This window comes from Xenopus laevis, chromosome 1L (assembly GCF_017654675.1).
Source record: "Xenopus laevis strain J_2021 chromosome 1L, Xenopus_laevis_v10.1, whole genome shotgun sequence".
In the NCBI taxonomy this organism is placed as follows: Eukaryota; Metazoa; Chordata; class Amphibia; order Anura; family Pipidae; genus Xenopus; species Xenopus laevis.
Genome location: NC_054371.1, coordinates 164601247 through 164619672, shown reverse-complemented (window position 1 = coordinate 164619672; position 18426 = coordinate 164601247). Strand labels below are relative to the sequence as shown.

At 40.7% G+C, this 18426-nt stretch overlaps 1 protein-coding gene and 1 long non-coding RNA gene across 5 annotated transcripts; one reads left to right on the top strand and one right to left on the bottom strand.

The window, feature by feature from the left end:
* Positions 1–1080: 1080 nt before the first annotated feature.
* On the top strand, positions 1081–1979 carry LOC121394725. Its single transcript, XR_005961974.1, has 2 exons — positions 1081–1268; positions 1517–1979. It is a non-coding gene; the product is annotated as an uncharacterized LOC121394725 (long non-coding RNA).
* A 7195-nt stretch (positions 1980–9174) lies between these two features.
* On the bottom strand, positions 9175–17859 carry mlec.L (malectin L homeolog). 4 transcript variants are annotated; one of them, NM_001087063.1, is given in 7 exon segments: positions 9175–12075; positions 12078–12098; positions 12101–12131; positions 12758–12815; positions 14199–14375; positions 14481–14659; positions 17365–17691. In NM_001087063.1, coding segments are annotated over 7 exon segments (987 nt in total). In that variant the 5' UTR covers positions 17555–17691; the 3' UTR covers positions 9175–11744.
* Between the last annotated feature and the right edge of the window lie 567 nt (positions 17860–18426).

Here is an 18426-nt window from a genome sequence, read left to right as displayed (position 1 = left end):
ACTGGAATATGCTACTGAAACGAGCTGCTAAACTTACAAGCAGAATCTCTGATGAATTGTTATATGGTATAACAATCTGTATGAAAGAGATTACTTGCAGATATAGAACCAGGGCCGGAACTAGGGGTAGGCAGAGTAGGCACGTGCCTAGGGCGCAAAGCTGAGGGGGCGCCAGGCACGTACCTGCTCTGTCGCCTACCCCGTGTCCGGTCCCGTCTCTCCTCGGCTGGCACTGGCAGCTTCCGCGAAAATGCGCTTCTGCGCATGCGCGCACACATTTTACGCATGCGCACTGGAGCGCACTTTTGCGCATGCGCAGTCGAGCGCGCACGGAGCCGGCACCTTGGCCCGCCAGGCTGCCTAGGGCGCCTGGCCGGGTTGGCCCAGCTCTGTATAGAACGCATAATAATATGCTGAATTTACCATGTCTTGGTTTACTCAGTTGTAGCATATACATTGAATTATAATGGATAGTATTTACCATCAAAGAGCAAGAATTGCAGATACCAAAGTATTAACTCCTTGCATGGTTACTTACAGGACCATAGCTCATAATTGGCATTGTTATGCACAAAAGTTAACTGCACCACGTTGGAAGCTTTGCAGAGATGCTGAACCAAGGAGCAACATGAATAATTCTGTTAGGTTAGTTACCTATGATAATGCTGGACTGCAAGAAGTATTGTTGTAGTAGAATTAAATGATCTTTTGCCTTAATGGACAATCGATCCGGAAACCTTGATGTATCGTGTGGTGATGTTGCGCAATCCCCCGGAATTAACGTCACAGCAGTCGTTCTTAGCTGGGGTCCAGTATTCTGCCTCCCTCTACAATGGCCAGTGGTTTATTATACACCAAGACAAAAGGTGGTCTTACAATATATCCAATCAATGCGCATGTTATGCTATGAATCAATTGGTGGAACCAGCACACAGACACATGTCCATAGAAGAGGGGGGGAAAGGTAGACAGCACTAGGCAAACAAAAGACACCAGGACAAAAGGCACTTCCCCCGGTAATATACATATACACAGACACAGTGATCTTAGCATGGCTTGTACTGATCTTGTAAAAGTACCCCCTTGTTCAGTGGTCCGTATTCCTCAATCCCAACCGGCGCCACACCCGGCATGCTGCAGTCATGCCTGATGAACACAAATCGGATGGGAATCGGAATGATCGGGCGACTGTGCAAATGTCGGTCGTTAAGACACTTATCCCGCATCGGTGGCGGCCATATGGCGAAATATGAGAAATTTCCACGTCAGTATGTAGTACTAATACAAAGAAAATGCATTTAAGAACTGTAGAAACCATCAATAGTGAACTAGAGTATTAAGGACGATAGATAAATCCTGATAATAATGAGATGGTACAAGAACTATGAATGCATGGAACTAATATGCCATGATTTGCACAAGTATTGGGTGTTTAGTAGTAACATATAATAATATGGATAGTAAAGTGCATGACTGAAATTAGTTACATCTGCCATGATTTGTGTAACTCCGTCAGCTTCCTCGTGTTCCACCACTCGTGTGCTGTCTCTTCGCTTCACAAAGGCTTCCTCCTTCTCATTCCGGGTCACGCTGGAGGTTGGTGATGCGGTGTTTTAGCGCTACAAGCTGGGAAATCAGTCGAGCAACAAGGAAAAGTTCAAAGGATGGAAATTTTCACTTATTACAAATATAGTATACACTTACATTAAAATTCAGGATAATCAGCCTAACGCATTTTGTAACTTAGTCACTTCATCAGAGGCAATAATTTTCGTATCAGGTTTGCTCCTTTTCTAATTAGAAAAAGTGCCACTCATTAGCTTTAGAAATGTTGTAGAACTGCATATGCATAATATATAATTCATGATTTGCCTCATGCAGTACATACACCGTTATGTATTACGTTGAGTAACTGCCATATGTAAAATGATGACTGCATAAGTACAGTGCATATGTATATAAATATCTATACACACCGAGTGATTGTACCTAGTATTAATGAAGAACTACAGAACACCATAATTAATGGGGAAAGTCAACATGGCATGCTTAGGTCCATTAGTACACTGAGTATCTCCATCTAGTAGCAATGGGAATCAAATAATAATGATCACTGGATGCATACATATACCAAGTAGCTGCATAGATAATATACTAAGTCGTTGCAGACTACAGATAGCATAGAATAAACTTGCTAAGAAGCAATAACATGGTATTTACTGAATAGTTGCTTGCATCCATTAAGTATAATGAACTACAGCATACACAGTATTAATATGCTGAGTAGGTTGCAACACTGTAATATGATGACTGCAAATGTGCAGCAATAAAATATTGAGGATTGTACCTGAAAAGTCCAGTATAACTAGTTGCTACATGTTGCCATGGTGGGCACTCTTGTCTACTTAAACAGCTCCATTTAGATAAATGAGCCTGGCCATCTCATCTTCTGCCAAATGAACATTTATCACATGTATACAGAGATACCGACAGTATAAATTACTGGTGACAACCTGGTAGCACAATAACTTCAGAGAGGCAATATATAACACACTGATTGCAACAGTGAGTAAGCAAGAGGCGTTACTGTGTTGAGTTGACTTAACCTGTCCACACAGATTAACTGTTGATATAAACAGTATTAGCATATTGAAATTTACATATGGTAATATAAATATGGAGATGCAAACAGGCCTCCAACTCACCAACCTTTGCCTTAGCACAGGTGCTTAGCCTTGGTATACTGTAGGATTACAACCTGCAAGTGTTAGCCCACCAAAGACAAAGGTGATCATATCAGAATAGATAATGGTATTGCTAGCCCTGGAAGAAAAGGATTCATACCCATATTCTGCATACAACATATGTTATGGTTATACACAACTTGCAAACTGCAGGCAAATCCAACTGGAAGAGGATCAGGCAATATAGACCTGTGTTTCAGTTAAGGTCTCCTCTGTTAAGGAGATGTGAATTATCGTGCATACTGTAGTCAATCTATTAAGCTGCATGAGCTAAAAGGTAATCAGGCAATATATACCTATTCTTCAGTTAGGCGCTTTCTTAACGAGATGCACAGATCTTGCACATTACAGGTAAATCTATTAAGCGGAATTAGATGGAAGTTAATCAGGCAGTATGGACCTATTCATCAGTTAGGTGCTCTTGTAACAAGATGCAAATTACCTTACACACTGCAGGCAAATCCGAAAAGCTGGAAGGTAATCAGGTAATATAGACATATTCCTCGGTTAGGTGTTTTCTCAACTTGATGCAAATTATCTTGCACACTGCCGGCAAATCCAATAAAATTGAAGCAATAGAGACCGACTCTTTAGTTAGGTGCTTTTCTAACAAGATGTAAATTACCCTGCACCGTGCAGGTAAATCCAATAAACTGAAGGTAATCAGGAATGATGCTAATTATCTAGCATACTGCAGGCAAATCCAATATGCAAATTACCCTGCGGACTGCAAGTAAGTCCAATAAGCTGAAAGTCCTAAGCAACCTGAACTCAGAACATACCAGCGCTAATGACAGCACTAATTTCAGACAAAGAGATAGTGTCTCCTCAGTATCAGAAGGTGAAATTTCGGAATCTGATTCAGAAGAGACAGAATCAGACATATCTCTAGATTTATTGGAACCACTCATTAAAGCTATAAGAAAGACACTAGATTTAAGAGATGAATCTACACCAGCTAACAAAGGCGACAAAATGTTCAAATCGTTAGCCAAGAAAAACATGAGGTAATTAAGAAAACCATGGAAACTGAGTGGGAAACGCCAGATAAGAAAGTTGCTCTTTCCAGGAAATTTAAGAAAATGTTCCCCTTTTCAGATGAAGACGCAAAAACTTGGGATAACATACCCAAAGTAGATGCATCCATCACCAGGGTTGCCAGAAGAACCACGCTACCTGTAGACGAGGGGGTGTCTCTCAAAGACACAATAGAAAGAAGCCAAGATGCAAATTTAAAGAAATCATATCTCCTTAATGGGGCCATTTGCAAGGCAGAGGTAGCTAATACCACAACAGCTAGAGAAAACAAAATTTGGATTAATGAGCTGGAAAACGCCATCAAATCAGGGACAGAAAGATCCAAACTTCTGGAGATGCTCCACGACATCAAGATAGCCAATGACTATTCGGCTGAAGATTCACTAAGTAACGTCAAAGTGTCAGCCAGAGCAATGGGACTGGCAGTAGCAGCTAGGAGGTCCCTTTGGCTAAGACACTGGAATGCAGACTCACAATCCAAGAATAACTTATGCTCTATACCCTTCAAAAGGGATTTATTGTTTGGAGCCAAGCTGGATCAAATCATCTCCAAAGCCTCTGCAGGAAAATCGCTTTTCTACCTCAGGAAAGGAGAGACAAAAGATTTAACTACAAGAACCAGCGTAGCTCCTTTCGAGATACAAGGCAATATAAACCAGGGAAATACAACCCTAGGCAATGGAAAACCAGAAGCCAGAATTTCCAAGCCCTACAGGGATTCAAAAGAGAGCCCAAAACTGACAATAAAGCATGAATGTGCAAGAGTCCAGCTGTCTTATCTAGTAGGAAGATTGAAGAACTTCAAGGCAGTCTGGGCTCAAAATATACGAGACCAATGGGCTGTGGATACCGTATGAAAAGGATATTGACTGGAATTCTCAAAGAAACCCCGAAAATTCTCACCTCTTCAGACAAGCCAAGGACAAAAGAAGCTTCAAAACATCTTAAGCTTATAATAAAAGATTTACTACAAAGCAGAGTGATCTCAAAAGTTCATCCAGGCCAAAGATATACAGGAATCTACTCCCACCTCTTCCTGCGAAGAAAGATAAATTGAGAATACAGTTATTCTAAACAGTTTATTCTAAACTTAAAACATCTCAACAAGAATCTGAACATACATACATTCAGAATGGAAACTCTAAGATCCATTTCTTCAGCTCTATCCATAGGAGACTGGATGATAAACCTGGATTTAAAAGACGCCTATTTACACATACCGATATGGAAGGCTCACAGATGATTCCAGAGATTCAAAATCCTGGGAGAACACTACCAATATGCAGCCATGCCTTTCGGGCTAGCAACAGCTCCAAGGATTTTCACGAAAGTCCTAGCCCCAGTCTTACTGAATCTAAGACTCATGGGAATTCAAGTCTATGCCTACTTAGACGACATTCTCCTCAAAGCCCAGTTGATGGGAATTTTGATGAATCATCTGACGGTAGTAAGGAATTACTTGGAGCAATTAGGTTGCAAGATAAACAAGGAGAAATCCATGCTTATTCCCAGCCAGAATATCTAGGCACATTTCTGGACACCAAAGGGATGCTATTGAGTCTTCCAGACGTAAGGATGATGGATATAATTTCTCAAACATATCAACTCATACTTCACCCCATCACAACAGCAAAGATTTGCCAGAACATACTGGGGAAAATGATCTCCACTATAGACTGCATCAGATGGTCACAACTACACTCCAGAATTCTCCAGTTCGATTTCCTGTCCCAATGGAACAGGAATCAAGGGTCTCAGGACAAACTCATCTACTTGGGGAAAGAAACACTGAAGAGCCTAACTTGGTAGACTCAAGCAGAGAACCTGTCTGTTCCAGTGCCCTTGATGATAGACTCTTGGATCACAATTACCACAGATGCAAGCAGTACAGGATGGGGAGGTCACCTGGGGGAACACAAAGTCCAAGGTTGGTGGCTCAAAGAAGAGAGCCAGAAGTCATCCAATTGGAGGGAGCTAAAAGCGATCCACCCGAGTCTTTTAGCGTTCATCCCTCTCATATCAATGAAAGCAGTTATAATCAAATCGGACAATACAACAGCGGTCACATACCTCATGAAACAAGGAGGTACAAGATGTTGGAATCTCTTATCATTGACCATAATTATATTTACTTGGGCAGAGAAGAATCTACTGACCCTGAAAGCAATTCATATTCCAGGGAAGAACAACAAGATTGCAGACAAACTAAGCAGGTCTCCCCCAATTGAAGGAGAATGGGGACTAAACAATCAAGTATTCAAAACAATCTGGAGAAAATGGGGTCCTTTCAAGAGGGATCTGATGGCGTCAGGCTCAACACCAAAATGCAAGCCTTTTGCTCCTGGAAGAAAGACCCAGGGGCAAACTTGGTGGATGCCTTTTCAGGAACTTGGAGCTGGGGACCGTTGTACATATTTCCTCCACTAGTACTGGTCCCGAAAGTTATCAAGAAAATACCGGAATAATGGCTTGGCATTTGAAGGTGAGAAATCGAAATCTTTCGGCCTTTCAGAGGGTTCAATTACTACCCTATTAGCGGCCAAAAAACACTCCACAATGGAAAAATATTACAAATCCTGGGAAAAATTTTCTAACAGAAATATGTCTCCCATGCAGAACTCAGAAATACAAATAGTGGTATTCTTACAAAGTGGAGTGGAATTGAGGTTGTGCAACTCTACCCTCACAGGCCAGGTTACGGCCATTTCTCACTTCTCAGGCATCAACTGGAGCTCCAAACCACTAATCAAAAGATTTGTTCAAGCTCTTAGAAGAACAAGACCCTTATCCAAAGTCAAGGTTCCCCCATGGGATTTAAGCCTCGTTTTGAAAGCCCTAACAGATACTCCTTTTAACCCCTCTCAAAATGGTCAATATCAAGCTGACGTTTCTTCTTGCTATCACTTCGGCGAGAAGAGTAAGCAAAATTCACGCTCTATCGGCTGAAACAAACAAAATTACCTTTGGTCATGACAAAGTGATCCTAAGGACACTGGATGAGTTCACCCCGAAGGTGGTATCCAAGTTCCACATGTCTCAAGACATCATACTACCTACATTTTTCGACAACCCTAGTTCCATAGAGGAAGATAGATGGCATTCTCTAGACGTAGTCAGATGTCTCAAAATCTACCTTGACAGAACCGAGGAGATCAGAAAATCCAACTCTTTACTGATCATCACACAAGGTACCAGAATGGGAAATCGACCTACCAAAAACACAGTGGCTAATTGGCTAAAATAATGCATCAGAATGGCATATTCACACCAGTCCCACACAGTACCCTCTCAGGTTAAGACACATTAACCAGAGGTACAGTGGATTCCTGGGCAATCCGGGCCCAGGTAACTTTAGAAGATATCTGCAAGGCAGCAGTATGGCGTTCGTGGGACACCTTTATCAAACACTACAAATTTGATGTTTACTCAAAAAACCTTTCCAATTTTGGTTCTGCGGTTCTTAACTGTGCATTAAATAAGTAAACTTTTTGCATATCCCACCCATGTCTTGGCTGCTTTTGTACATCCTTATGGTGCCCACTGCCATGTGTAAGTAACAGAAAAACAGAAAATCAATAAATACTTACCGAGATTTTCATTTCCTGTACTGGAACATGGCAGTGGGAGAGCAGGAGTGGAGAAGTGGATTCTTAGCCAGTGTTTCTTTGCAGGTAAAGATCTGCATTGTAGGGCACTAGCCTTAAAGTCCCCATAGACGCAAAGATTTTTCTTTGCCGAACGAATCCGTCAAATTATCGTGAAGTTAGTGGGAATCGAACAATCATACATCTTATGATTTTTTGTCCGACATCTGTCATAAAATTGATCAGCCAGGTTAAAAATGTTTTATCGGTCCCAGTGCAATCTATCTATCTATGTTTGCAGAGCCAAGCAGGCAGCTACACTCAGTTTTCCTGGCAATATCGCCTGAAATGGTCTTTTTAGTTGATGGACAAATCATACATTTAAACAATAGTTTCGAGATAATCTTGGTCTCACGATAACAAAAAGATATTTTAAAGATCTTTACATCTATGGCCAGCTTTAGATTGAGAGCACACGGTTGGCTCCACTGCTCTCTGCCTGAATTTTTCTCAGCAAATCATGTTTTCCACATTTAAAAGTACAGCTTCCTGTTGTGTGCAGGCACATGAAGCGGAGTGGAAGTTGGCCAGAAAATGCTTGCATTTGTGTTTTTAGGCTAACCCCAGCTGAGGGAATAAAAGCCAGTGCACTGTGTGCCCACAGCCTAGGTTCAAGTTACCATTTAAAGAAATAAGAAATTAGCTATTTAAAAAATCCAGGACTAGTGCAATCACTTTAATGCCATGGTGGTAGTTGAACTTTTGAAGAAGAGTATGGAGATTTTATTTTCACTAGTAACCAGGTTGAGAATCAGCCCCTATGCTGGCATCAGCCTTCTTCCATGCCTGCACCCACAACCACTGCATTGGCCTGGATGCAGGCACACAAGCCGGATTTTGGCAATGATCATATGGCCGATAGCCCAAATGATCGGAACAGCAGGAAGCAAATAGCAGCTGATACACCAGCCCATATTCTACAAGTAATTTTCAGTGTTCAGATTAACTGAATCCAACCAAACCCTTAATGCCACATGAATTTAACAGGAAATCAGACAGGGTCAGTTTTTTTATATTTGCATATTAAAGGGGTTGTTCAGCTTCTAAACACTTTTTCAGTTCAATTGTTTTCAGATTGTCCACCAGAAATGTACTTTTTCAATTACTTTCCATTTTCTACAGTTTTTCCAAAATCTAAGTTTAAAGCTCAACGTCCCTGTCTCTGGTGTTTGAGTCTGGCGGTTTAGTAATTCAGGTGCAGATTCTGAACTGTTACAATTTTGCAACATTGATACATTTTTTCAGAAGTATCTCTGGAGTATTAGCAACTATTGTATCATTTCGAACAGCCACCTTTAACAAAGATTAGAAATGTATCAACTAAATGTATCAATTTAGACGACATCCCCTTTAGAAAAAGTGCAATTCGTTTTTGAATTTATTATTTCTGCAGCTCTCTTGCTTGGAATAAGCTATCTGGTTACCATGGTTCAATTATCCTAGAAACCAGGCAGCAGCAAGGTAATAAGAAATGGTCTGAACAGAGTATCAAGAAAAAATAAAAGCCTCATAGTCAATGTTTTTGTTGCTGTGGACAATGGCAACCTGATAGCATTGTCCCATGAGCCAAACAGATGGATATTGTACATGTGGCTATACATGTGCATCATTACCTTCCATTCTTCTGTTCATTTGGATACACAGCTTAAATAATCAGAACTGCAGAAAAAAAAAGTGCTGGGGGGGGGCTTAAAAGACTTCTGTGAAGAAAAAAAAATATATAAACTTAATTACTCACATCAGAAATGTATAATATAAACTCTTTATTTTTGTTTATAAACTGGCAGAAATATTTTATTTCCAGGTCAATTATTACATGAGTAAATCAAGCCACAAAACAAGTAAAAGAAAAAGGTACAAAGTGGAGGTTGAGAAATCTTTTGGCTTTTGGTGCTTTTATTGACCAAGGGGGAGAAGAAAAAAAAAAAGCTAGAGCCACCTGTTACACCTTCTCTTTGCAAAAGAGCGTATGCAGTACAAACAGCAAGACACACTCAAGACACTTATCAAATATGTACAGTTTACACCAAACAGAAGAAAGAGAAATAATGAAATTAAGATTGCAGTACAAACCCAAATATACCTCACACAAAGGATATGACTGAAGGTGAGTAAGGCAAATGCTGATGAGAGACTATGTCCCAAAAAATATTTTTGCATGCACCAGTGAGCCTGTACAGAGGTGGAATATAGTAGTAGCGTAGCAGCCACTTAAATGTATACTGGTGAATGTCTGAGCTACATTTCCCAATTTTCATTTATAAACTAGACAGTTTTTTTCCCTACTTTCTTCACGCATTCCTTCCTGAAATGTACACTCACAGATACAGGCATACAGTGAATGACCAGTGTAAACTGTACTTTTGTCAACTGACATACATCTAGGAAATTTAAAAAGGCAACAAAACAATTTTTGGAGAGTGCATTGAAAAGGCCCAGAACGGAGCCTGGGGCCTTCTTCTTCAAAAAACAACTAAGCTAAAATAACAAATCATTTGAAGCCAATATATACAGTACAGTTGGTTCAGCTGGTACCTAAATGCTGATCGAAACCACACACTGCAATTACAAAAGAAATGCAGAGTTTCTTGGGGCTGTCAGGCAAGGATCAGTATTTGCAGCTGAGACAATAGACAAGGTACCATAACATTCAAGTTATACTGCAAAAGAAAAAAAACAAAAAAACTGGAATTACCAGAATTCATAGCACTGCATTTCAAGCGTGCCGGAGTACCAAGTAAATACACAACCTATTCATTCTAAAATATTACCTACCCACTATGGGTGGAAAGGGTTTAAGATTATGAGCAGGGAATTGTGATCAAGCATGGATGTATGGCTGAAGTCATGAAACATTTCAGTAGGAAAGGTAGTCAGAAAAAAAGAGGCATTCAATCACATGACAGCTTGAAAACAAGCTGTCATGACAAAGTCTAGACTTTCAATATTATGTATATCTTCTTAAAAACAGTGGTTTTGTCAAGAAGACTGAAACCTAGAGACATCATACTGTTAAATGACTGCAGGCAAACCAACACTATGTAGGGTTAAACCTGGCAAGTGGATCTAGCCGCATCAGAACTAGAAACTAAGTCCATATTGTTGAGCGTTATTTCACTCCATATTAATTTTCCTATTGCTCGGCTTAGATGGCTTGTTGAATCTGTATTGCTCCATACGGTTTCACACACACAAGGGATATCCAAGTTATAAAATGTCTACTTCTGACTTTAACACATCAATAATCTTAATTAAGCAGATGCTCGCTCTCAATAAAGAAAAACACCAGTACCGCCTCCATACACCCAAAAAAAGGCAAACTAAAAAAAGGCACTGATTCAAAATAAAAAAAAAAAGCAAAAACAATAAGTGCACTCTCCATACAAGTTCTAGCCTTGAGAAAGCCAGCAGCATATAGCATATGTTGGTGGGCATGAAACAAAATTACCATCTCCAAAGCAGCTGAATCTTTTTCCAATCTATAAGAAAATAAAGGTCATATGGACTGAGAGCTGCGGGGCACGGCTCCAGAAACAATCCCTACCACACAACAGAGCACTGAACTGATGTTTATTTCAAAGCTGTTGAAATATATATTTTAAAAAAGAAATTCAAATCTATTTCAAGCTATTGCAACAGCAAAAAATAAAGGTACAATTTACTTAATGGCTGTATGATGCTTAGCATTAGAAATGTATTCCCTGTACTGGCTGCACTAAAGCACAACTGGATGCTATATGGGAACAATGAGGCTGTGTGCTCTTACTGCAGCCTGAGAAGCGTGGCACAAGGCAACTCAGCTGGTCACTGTGCTCTGTGTTCATTCAACATACTAAAAGAAAATATGCAGCTACCAGAATAAGATCCCTAATACAGCGCAGGGGATACCCTGCTATGAGCATCGCAAGAAGGCATTTATTACTGTCCCTGTCTAATCACCATTAACTTCACTGGGAAAGCACAAAATCCAGTTGGTACTAGATATGCCCCTCTCTATAGAAAAACGCTTTTGAACACATCAGATTGGAGATCAATTACTTCTAGCCCTGGAGGTTTCAAAAACGTCAAGCCCACAGATCTGAAGGACAAATGAATAGAAATACAGCACATACTGAAACAATACCCTGGATATTAGGCAGTGACAGTTGCACAGGATACCAATCCTGCTTTGTGATATGGACGCCTCGTACCAGCAGCTTTTAGTTTATTATTTTCTTTTTACATGTTAATCATCAGATGAATGGGTTATGGATGCTATATGTTAACTTCTTTAGATCCACATTCTTTTCAAGGCTGTGCAGTTCTGCTACTGAGTTTGTCAAGCACTGCAGCTCCAAGTCCATATGTACTCCATGACAAGTTCAGGGAGTGACTTGCTCCACGTACAGGACCCTTTTTGATAAATTACAAAACAAAAATTCTTGGGAGAACCAAAAAAAAAAAAATTTAGGATGAAAAATAAACTGGCAGCAGGCTGCTTATAGCCGACACAGACAGAAGAGTGTGGGGATAAACACTCCGAAGGCCACCAGGATTGGAAACATGAGGCTGCTGTTGTCAGAGGCATATGGGTTAGGGGTTCGTGGACCTGACTGGACACGATTTTTGTTGCTCTGCTTCTTGCTAGGTGAACCTTCTTCCTCTTCCTCTTCTTCCTCCTCTTCTTTCTTTTCCAGACCTGGGTGAGGCTGCAGCTGTGGGACATCTGATGAAGAAATATGAATGGATAAACAGCTGTATAACATACATATCTGACAAATTCTGCTCATTACAATACACATAGGGGTATATTTATCAAAGCGTGAAGTTAGAGATCGCCACAGTCCTCTACAGTGAAATTTTGCCACGCTCCCTTCATTTCAATGGGATTTTTAAAAGCGTATTTATCAATTGGTGAAAATGAAAGTTCATCCTTTGATAAATATGCCTTTTCATAATCACATAGAAATAAATGGAAAGTGGCAGAATTTCACTCTAGCAGACTGACGATCTTTAACCTCACTCTTTGATAAATATACAACATATTATTTCCTTTGATATGCTGTTTGACAATTATCTGTCACTTTGTAACATAATCCAACTCATATCCCCATTTCTGTTACTTAAAGGGGAAGTGGACCCCCAATTCACGAGTGCAATGAAGGGATTTGGAAAGAAAGCTTGTACTGCCCATGGGCTTTTTTTCCACCTGAACAACGATTATTTCTTTCAATACAGACAAAATAGTTTGTGAATATGAATTTGTTACAGTATATATTAAATCCATTCATTTAATCGTACATGGTTGTCTTCCTGTAAAATGATTTCTACAAGATGTTAACCAGGACTCACCATCAGCTGTTCCCTTCATAATATACAGAGCACATACTTTGGGGTTGTCGTAGTATCCCTGGAGAAGGAAAAAAAGGTGCTTAGGAAAGGATAATTCAAGCATTTCCTACAATAGGACATATTAGTTTAGTATTATTAAAATAACTGGTTAAAATAAAAGTCCATACACAAAAAAAAAAAAGGTTAGGAGAGCAGAATATAAAGCTGTAACTATTATCTTGCTTTTTTATTACCATATTTATAAAAATGTCAGTGCAAGAGGTGGTGCTTCTGGGTCTCTTGTAATAATAAAATATGATGGTGTTTCCGAGTTGCAATTACAGTACTGCTTTGCATTAATTTACCTGGGTCCAGGAGTCCATCCCCCAGACCAGCACAGGGAGTAGTACACCAGGAATCCATATAGGGGGTAGCACACATAGAAACCCATGAGCATGCAAGTAAATGTAAGACACATAATCATGGGCTCATCGTGATTAAGTGCTGTACAGCATTAGACGTGTAAGGCTTATTGTAATACGTTTCAGCAATAAACTCTACTCTTCATTTACTGGCCCAGTCACACGTTTCCATTTGTGCTTACCCCAACAGTGATACTTGGTATAGTAATGCAAGTGTAGTCCAACAAGATGGGGAGGGCCAGATGTTGTTTATAAAATGATCTTCTTTTAAAGGGGTGGTTTTTAGTATGTTATAGAATGTCCAATTCTAAGCAACTTTTCAATTGGTCTCCATTATTTATTTATTTATTTATTTTTATAGTTTTTTTTTAGTTATTTGCCTTCATCTTCTGACTCATTTCAGCTTTCAAATGGGGGTCACTGACCCATCTAAAAAAACAAATGGTCTGTAAAGCAACACATTTATTGTAATTACTACTTTTTATTACTCATCTTTCTATAAAGTTCCTTGTCTATTCATATTCTAGTCTCTTGTTCATATCAGTTGCTAGGGTAATTTGAACCCTAGCAACTAGATTGCTGAAATTGCACACAGGAGAGCTGCTGAATAAAAAGATAAATAAATCAAAAACAACAAAATGATAAAAACTGAAAACCAATTACTAATTGTCTCAGAATATCACTCTCCATATCCTACTAAAAGTTCACTCAAAGGTGAAAAAACCCTTTAAACATTGTAAATGCCTTTTTATGCACAATAAATTCATTTTCTACAGTTTTTCCTATACTTGTAGCATTCAATATTAATGAAATGGCATTTAAATCTACTGTCATTAGTTGTTCTTTACAGATAGGATCAGTTATAATCACTGAACCTTCGCCACAAAGCATTATTGGCTTTCTGGTTTTGAGTGGCAGGAAGTAGCTACAGTCACACAAGTAACAGGCGATGCATTACTCCTTTTGAGCACAAATGAAACTGCATCACATTTGCTGTGTAAAATGTAACATTTACTGTGGTACATTACACTAGGTATTACCTTTACAAATTCCACACTGAGTTTCCCTGTAAATGTTGACACCTCCCCTTGCACACTTAGCTTCCCCTTCTTGATGCTGATGGGGATGATCTCATCGTGGGCTGTGCTGTGTCCCACACGATCAAAAATGTCCAAGTCCTTCACAACAGTGTGGCCATTTACACGGATGTCAAATACCTGATGATAAAGGGGAGGACATTATTTCTCTACAGCTTTCAGCATAGCATCTGCCAGGTTCCCATAAAACACAAACACAGCCAGTAGAAGAGGTGAGAAGCTTACCTTCTGCTGAGACTGGGCAAAGTACACCTCAGCAAACTTCAGCACTATCACATATTCTCCTTCCTCCTTGATGGGAATATCATACCCAAAGCTGTCCTCATTGTAACGTTCAGTCTGGTACAAGACTTGGTCTTCTGGGTTGGAACGCAGAATAGGCAGCTTCATACCATAATCGGATGCTGTATAAACAGGACAAACACATGACACTTCTTTATATAATGCTGACTCCATTATACATACCTTGGCACAGCATTCCATAGCATTAATCAGAGACATAACTAGAAGTTACTTGTCCCCACATCAAAATCATTCAAGGAAAACGATAGATTTTCCCTGAACATATATTGCAACTACTTATCAGTACTCCTCCAACTGAACCCCTATATCTGCTTGGCCCCCTATCAGTCAAAAGGTCTGCTTCCTCTAATTCCCCAAATGATAACTTGTTGTTGTACTTTACATTTCTTTTTATTATTGTGTTTATGCTGTACCTTATTTTTTGCAACACCCAGTACAGTATACAAAAAAAAAAAAAGGCACCTAAATACTAAATAGCAAAAACAAAATCAGACCCACAACTTTCTGGCTAACCACCAAAGCTGACCTTGCACAACACTGTGTATCGCTGGCTTTTGCAATGACGTAGCATTTCCTTTAGTATATTCAATATCAAGATTGATATTAGAAATAATATCTAGTTACATATAAATAGCCCTTTGGTTTTTCTATACCAACTGAGCTCATACATGACAATATTTGTGTTAAAATGAATGCAATATGTTAACAGGAATATGGTTGTGTAGCTCAGTTGGGTTACAAAAACTGAAAGATCTGTTTATATGTAATAAGATATTAATTTCATAGGTACAGGCTTATATGTAGCTGTGGTTGCTGCAATGCTGGTTCACGACAGTTCAAAAAAACAAAACAAAAAGACACTAGTAAATTAGGGTTTTAAAGAGGAACTGAACTAAAGGCTTGAATACATTTTATTCCACATTTTAGTTCCCTTTTAGGGCTCTTACACATGAGCGTTCTGACCTGCGCTCCCCTGCGTTCCGTGTTTTGGCGCTCAGCCGCAGGGGAGCGCAGGAATAGACGCAAGTCATTATTTGAAATGGGGCTGTACTCACTCAGGCGCGTGTAGGCGCCGAACGCAGGTTCAGACGCAACATGCTGCATTTTTCCTGCGTTCGGCGCCTACACGCGCCTGAGTGAGTACAGCCCCATTTCAAATAATGACTTGCGTCTATTCCTGCGCTCCCCTGCGGCTGAACGCCAAAAAACGGAACGCAGGGGAGCGCAGGTCAGAACGCTCATGTGTAAGAGCCCTAAAGAACTGTGGCCTTAGTAGAATATTCATTGTCAAAAGGAACCAAAAGAATATCAAAAAAGGATCAGCTTAATCAGATTCAGGTGCTCAGACTTGCCCTAGCTATTTAGATTCCACAATCCACACACATGAATCCTGCAGTAGCATTGACAAATCTGTCCTTTTGCCTGGACACCACACATAACATGCACTAGTGGAAAACCCTGAAAATATAAACATCATTTACCTACAGAAAATTTTCCAAATACAACATCTGGCTACAGTCTAGTCAGAGAAGCTTTCTCAGACATACTAAAAAAGGGGCTACAGGGACAAACACAATTTAACTTGCTGATCTTTAATGACGAACTGCAACTAATGTGACATTAAAGGAAGTACCTTACAGAAAACAATCAGTGATGTACTAAGCAGTTAAAACAAGAACACACATGTGCTCACATTTACTTTGTATTGTTTATAGGCTAAACATGTGACTCTGCACATGACCAAATGGCGATGTCTAGGGAAACAATACTGCACTCCTGAGAGTTTCAAAATGTGCAGGATATACACTTAATCTAAGATAGTGATTATGCCTAAGCAACACTAGTGACAGAAGAAACCTCATTTATGCTTGTCTATAAATTTTCAAGAAAACAACAGTTGATATATTAGTCTGTCTCACCATGTTTGCAGAATGATGGGTAATCAGTCTATGAAATTTGCAGGAGACTAGTAGTTACACCCTAAGAGCACATTACACTACATTTACACAGTGTTGGGGTATTGTGCAGAGCATTGAAGAGATTACAGATATCACTGTAATGTGGCAGCTAAAGAAAGGACCAAAGTGCCCCTTATAACCCCTCCACTGTACAAAGACATGATTTCCCCCTCTCCTTAGATAACTGGGTAAAGACATACAATGTCCATGTATGCATATGAGCTCAACTCCTATACATAGCGGCTGGTTCATTCATGAGGGCGGGCAGGTCCATTTTTTTCTTGATAAATATCCCTTTAATCAAACTGCTAAAAACCCACCTCAGGTAAGAACCGCTCCAGCTGTTGTCTTCTCCAGGGAACATATGTTCTATGTGACAAGTTTGAAGTAAGCCTGTACTTGTACTAACCATAGCTGATGTGAAGACTGGCTACACTGTTCCATAAGGAGTGGATGCTCTTAACAAAGCACTTACAGTAAGGCTGCCCTCCAACTGTCCTTGAACTACATCTCCCAGCATCCCCTGTCTGTTGAATCTTTTAATTGCGGTGCAAAAAGCTGGTGGGGGGAGGCTTACGGTTACAACTCGTGCCCTGTCTGCGTATATCCTATATACAACCTGCCGAGGGCGCAACTGCAAGCGCTGCAGTAGGCAAAAACTAAAGGAGGGGACATAAGAGCCAGGAAACTAAAGGAACTTGCTGTCCTCTGTCTTGCTCACCCCATCCAGGCTCCTGTCCCTCTCATGCTGTCCCCCATTGTATTGGTCTTCCCTTCAGAGTCCCGCTTCTCCCAAGCGCTTCCAATCTCCTGACGTGACTTCTAGAGGAGCTGGACTGTCCCATTACCTCTGCCCACTCTGCCCTCCAGCGGGTCCTTCCGGTAATGGATACCGTGAACATCCACATGCGACTCGCCTCCTGCATTCACTGCCCACATCACTTTGTCCGCTAGACCAGATCCATGCGCTCCGAACGGGCCGATCACTGTAAGTAGGATAGCGGCCAATGGCCCTAGTACTGTCCGTATGCTGAGCATCTCCTCCAGAAACAGCCTGATCGGGGCAACGCACAAGCCTTAAAAGCTGCGACTAGCCGCCAACTTACTCCGGTCAATTGCTTTCACCGACCCCGGGCGGATTCCCCGCAATCCACAGCCCTCAGCCCGCACATTTCATTCACTCTCCCTGAGGCCTCAGCCAAACCTGCAAGCGCTCGGGTTACAACCAATCTGTCTGTCGCCCGCCCCATCGTGGCCGATTAAGGTCACTGATTGGCCGGAATCACGGCTAAATGGGACGCGCTATTGAATGACAAATAGAGAAACTATCCAACCCCAGAAGGACACTAGGCAGAGGGTGGGACGAATGCAGTGCTAGGTTGAGCAGAAGGAACCGGTTGGGCCGGTTGGCAGGAGGCGGAAGTGCTCAGGGCTTCCGGGTGACAATACCGAGAATAAGTTTGGCAGTAGGAATAACTTGAATCCTGTGCATGGCCTGTTTAATGATGGCAGCCAATCAGCGAGCTCCAGGTCGGCCTTCCTCTGGGCATTGGGGGTGTGGCCATGGCAACGCGAGGGATGTTTCTGCGCATCGGCTTCCACTGGATATTATGGACAGCGGCAGGGGAGAATTTATAATGAAAAAGAAAATGAATGCGCTGCAGTAAAAGCTCCTTAGTGATAAGTTGTAGAGACTCTGGCGATACTTATTAGCGGCAGTGATGATTCTTCTTAGTTTCTATAAACAACAGTTATTGTTACTAATGAGAGAATGCGTGTCCTATAGTGTACACACGGTATACATTATTTCTATTAATTACGGACAATGAATCCTGTAATCTCTTCATCTCGGGCCATTTCATGTTGTCCATCAGTGTTAAACAAGCAGAGGAGCAGCTCCTGGTGGTGGA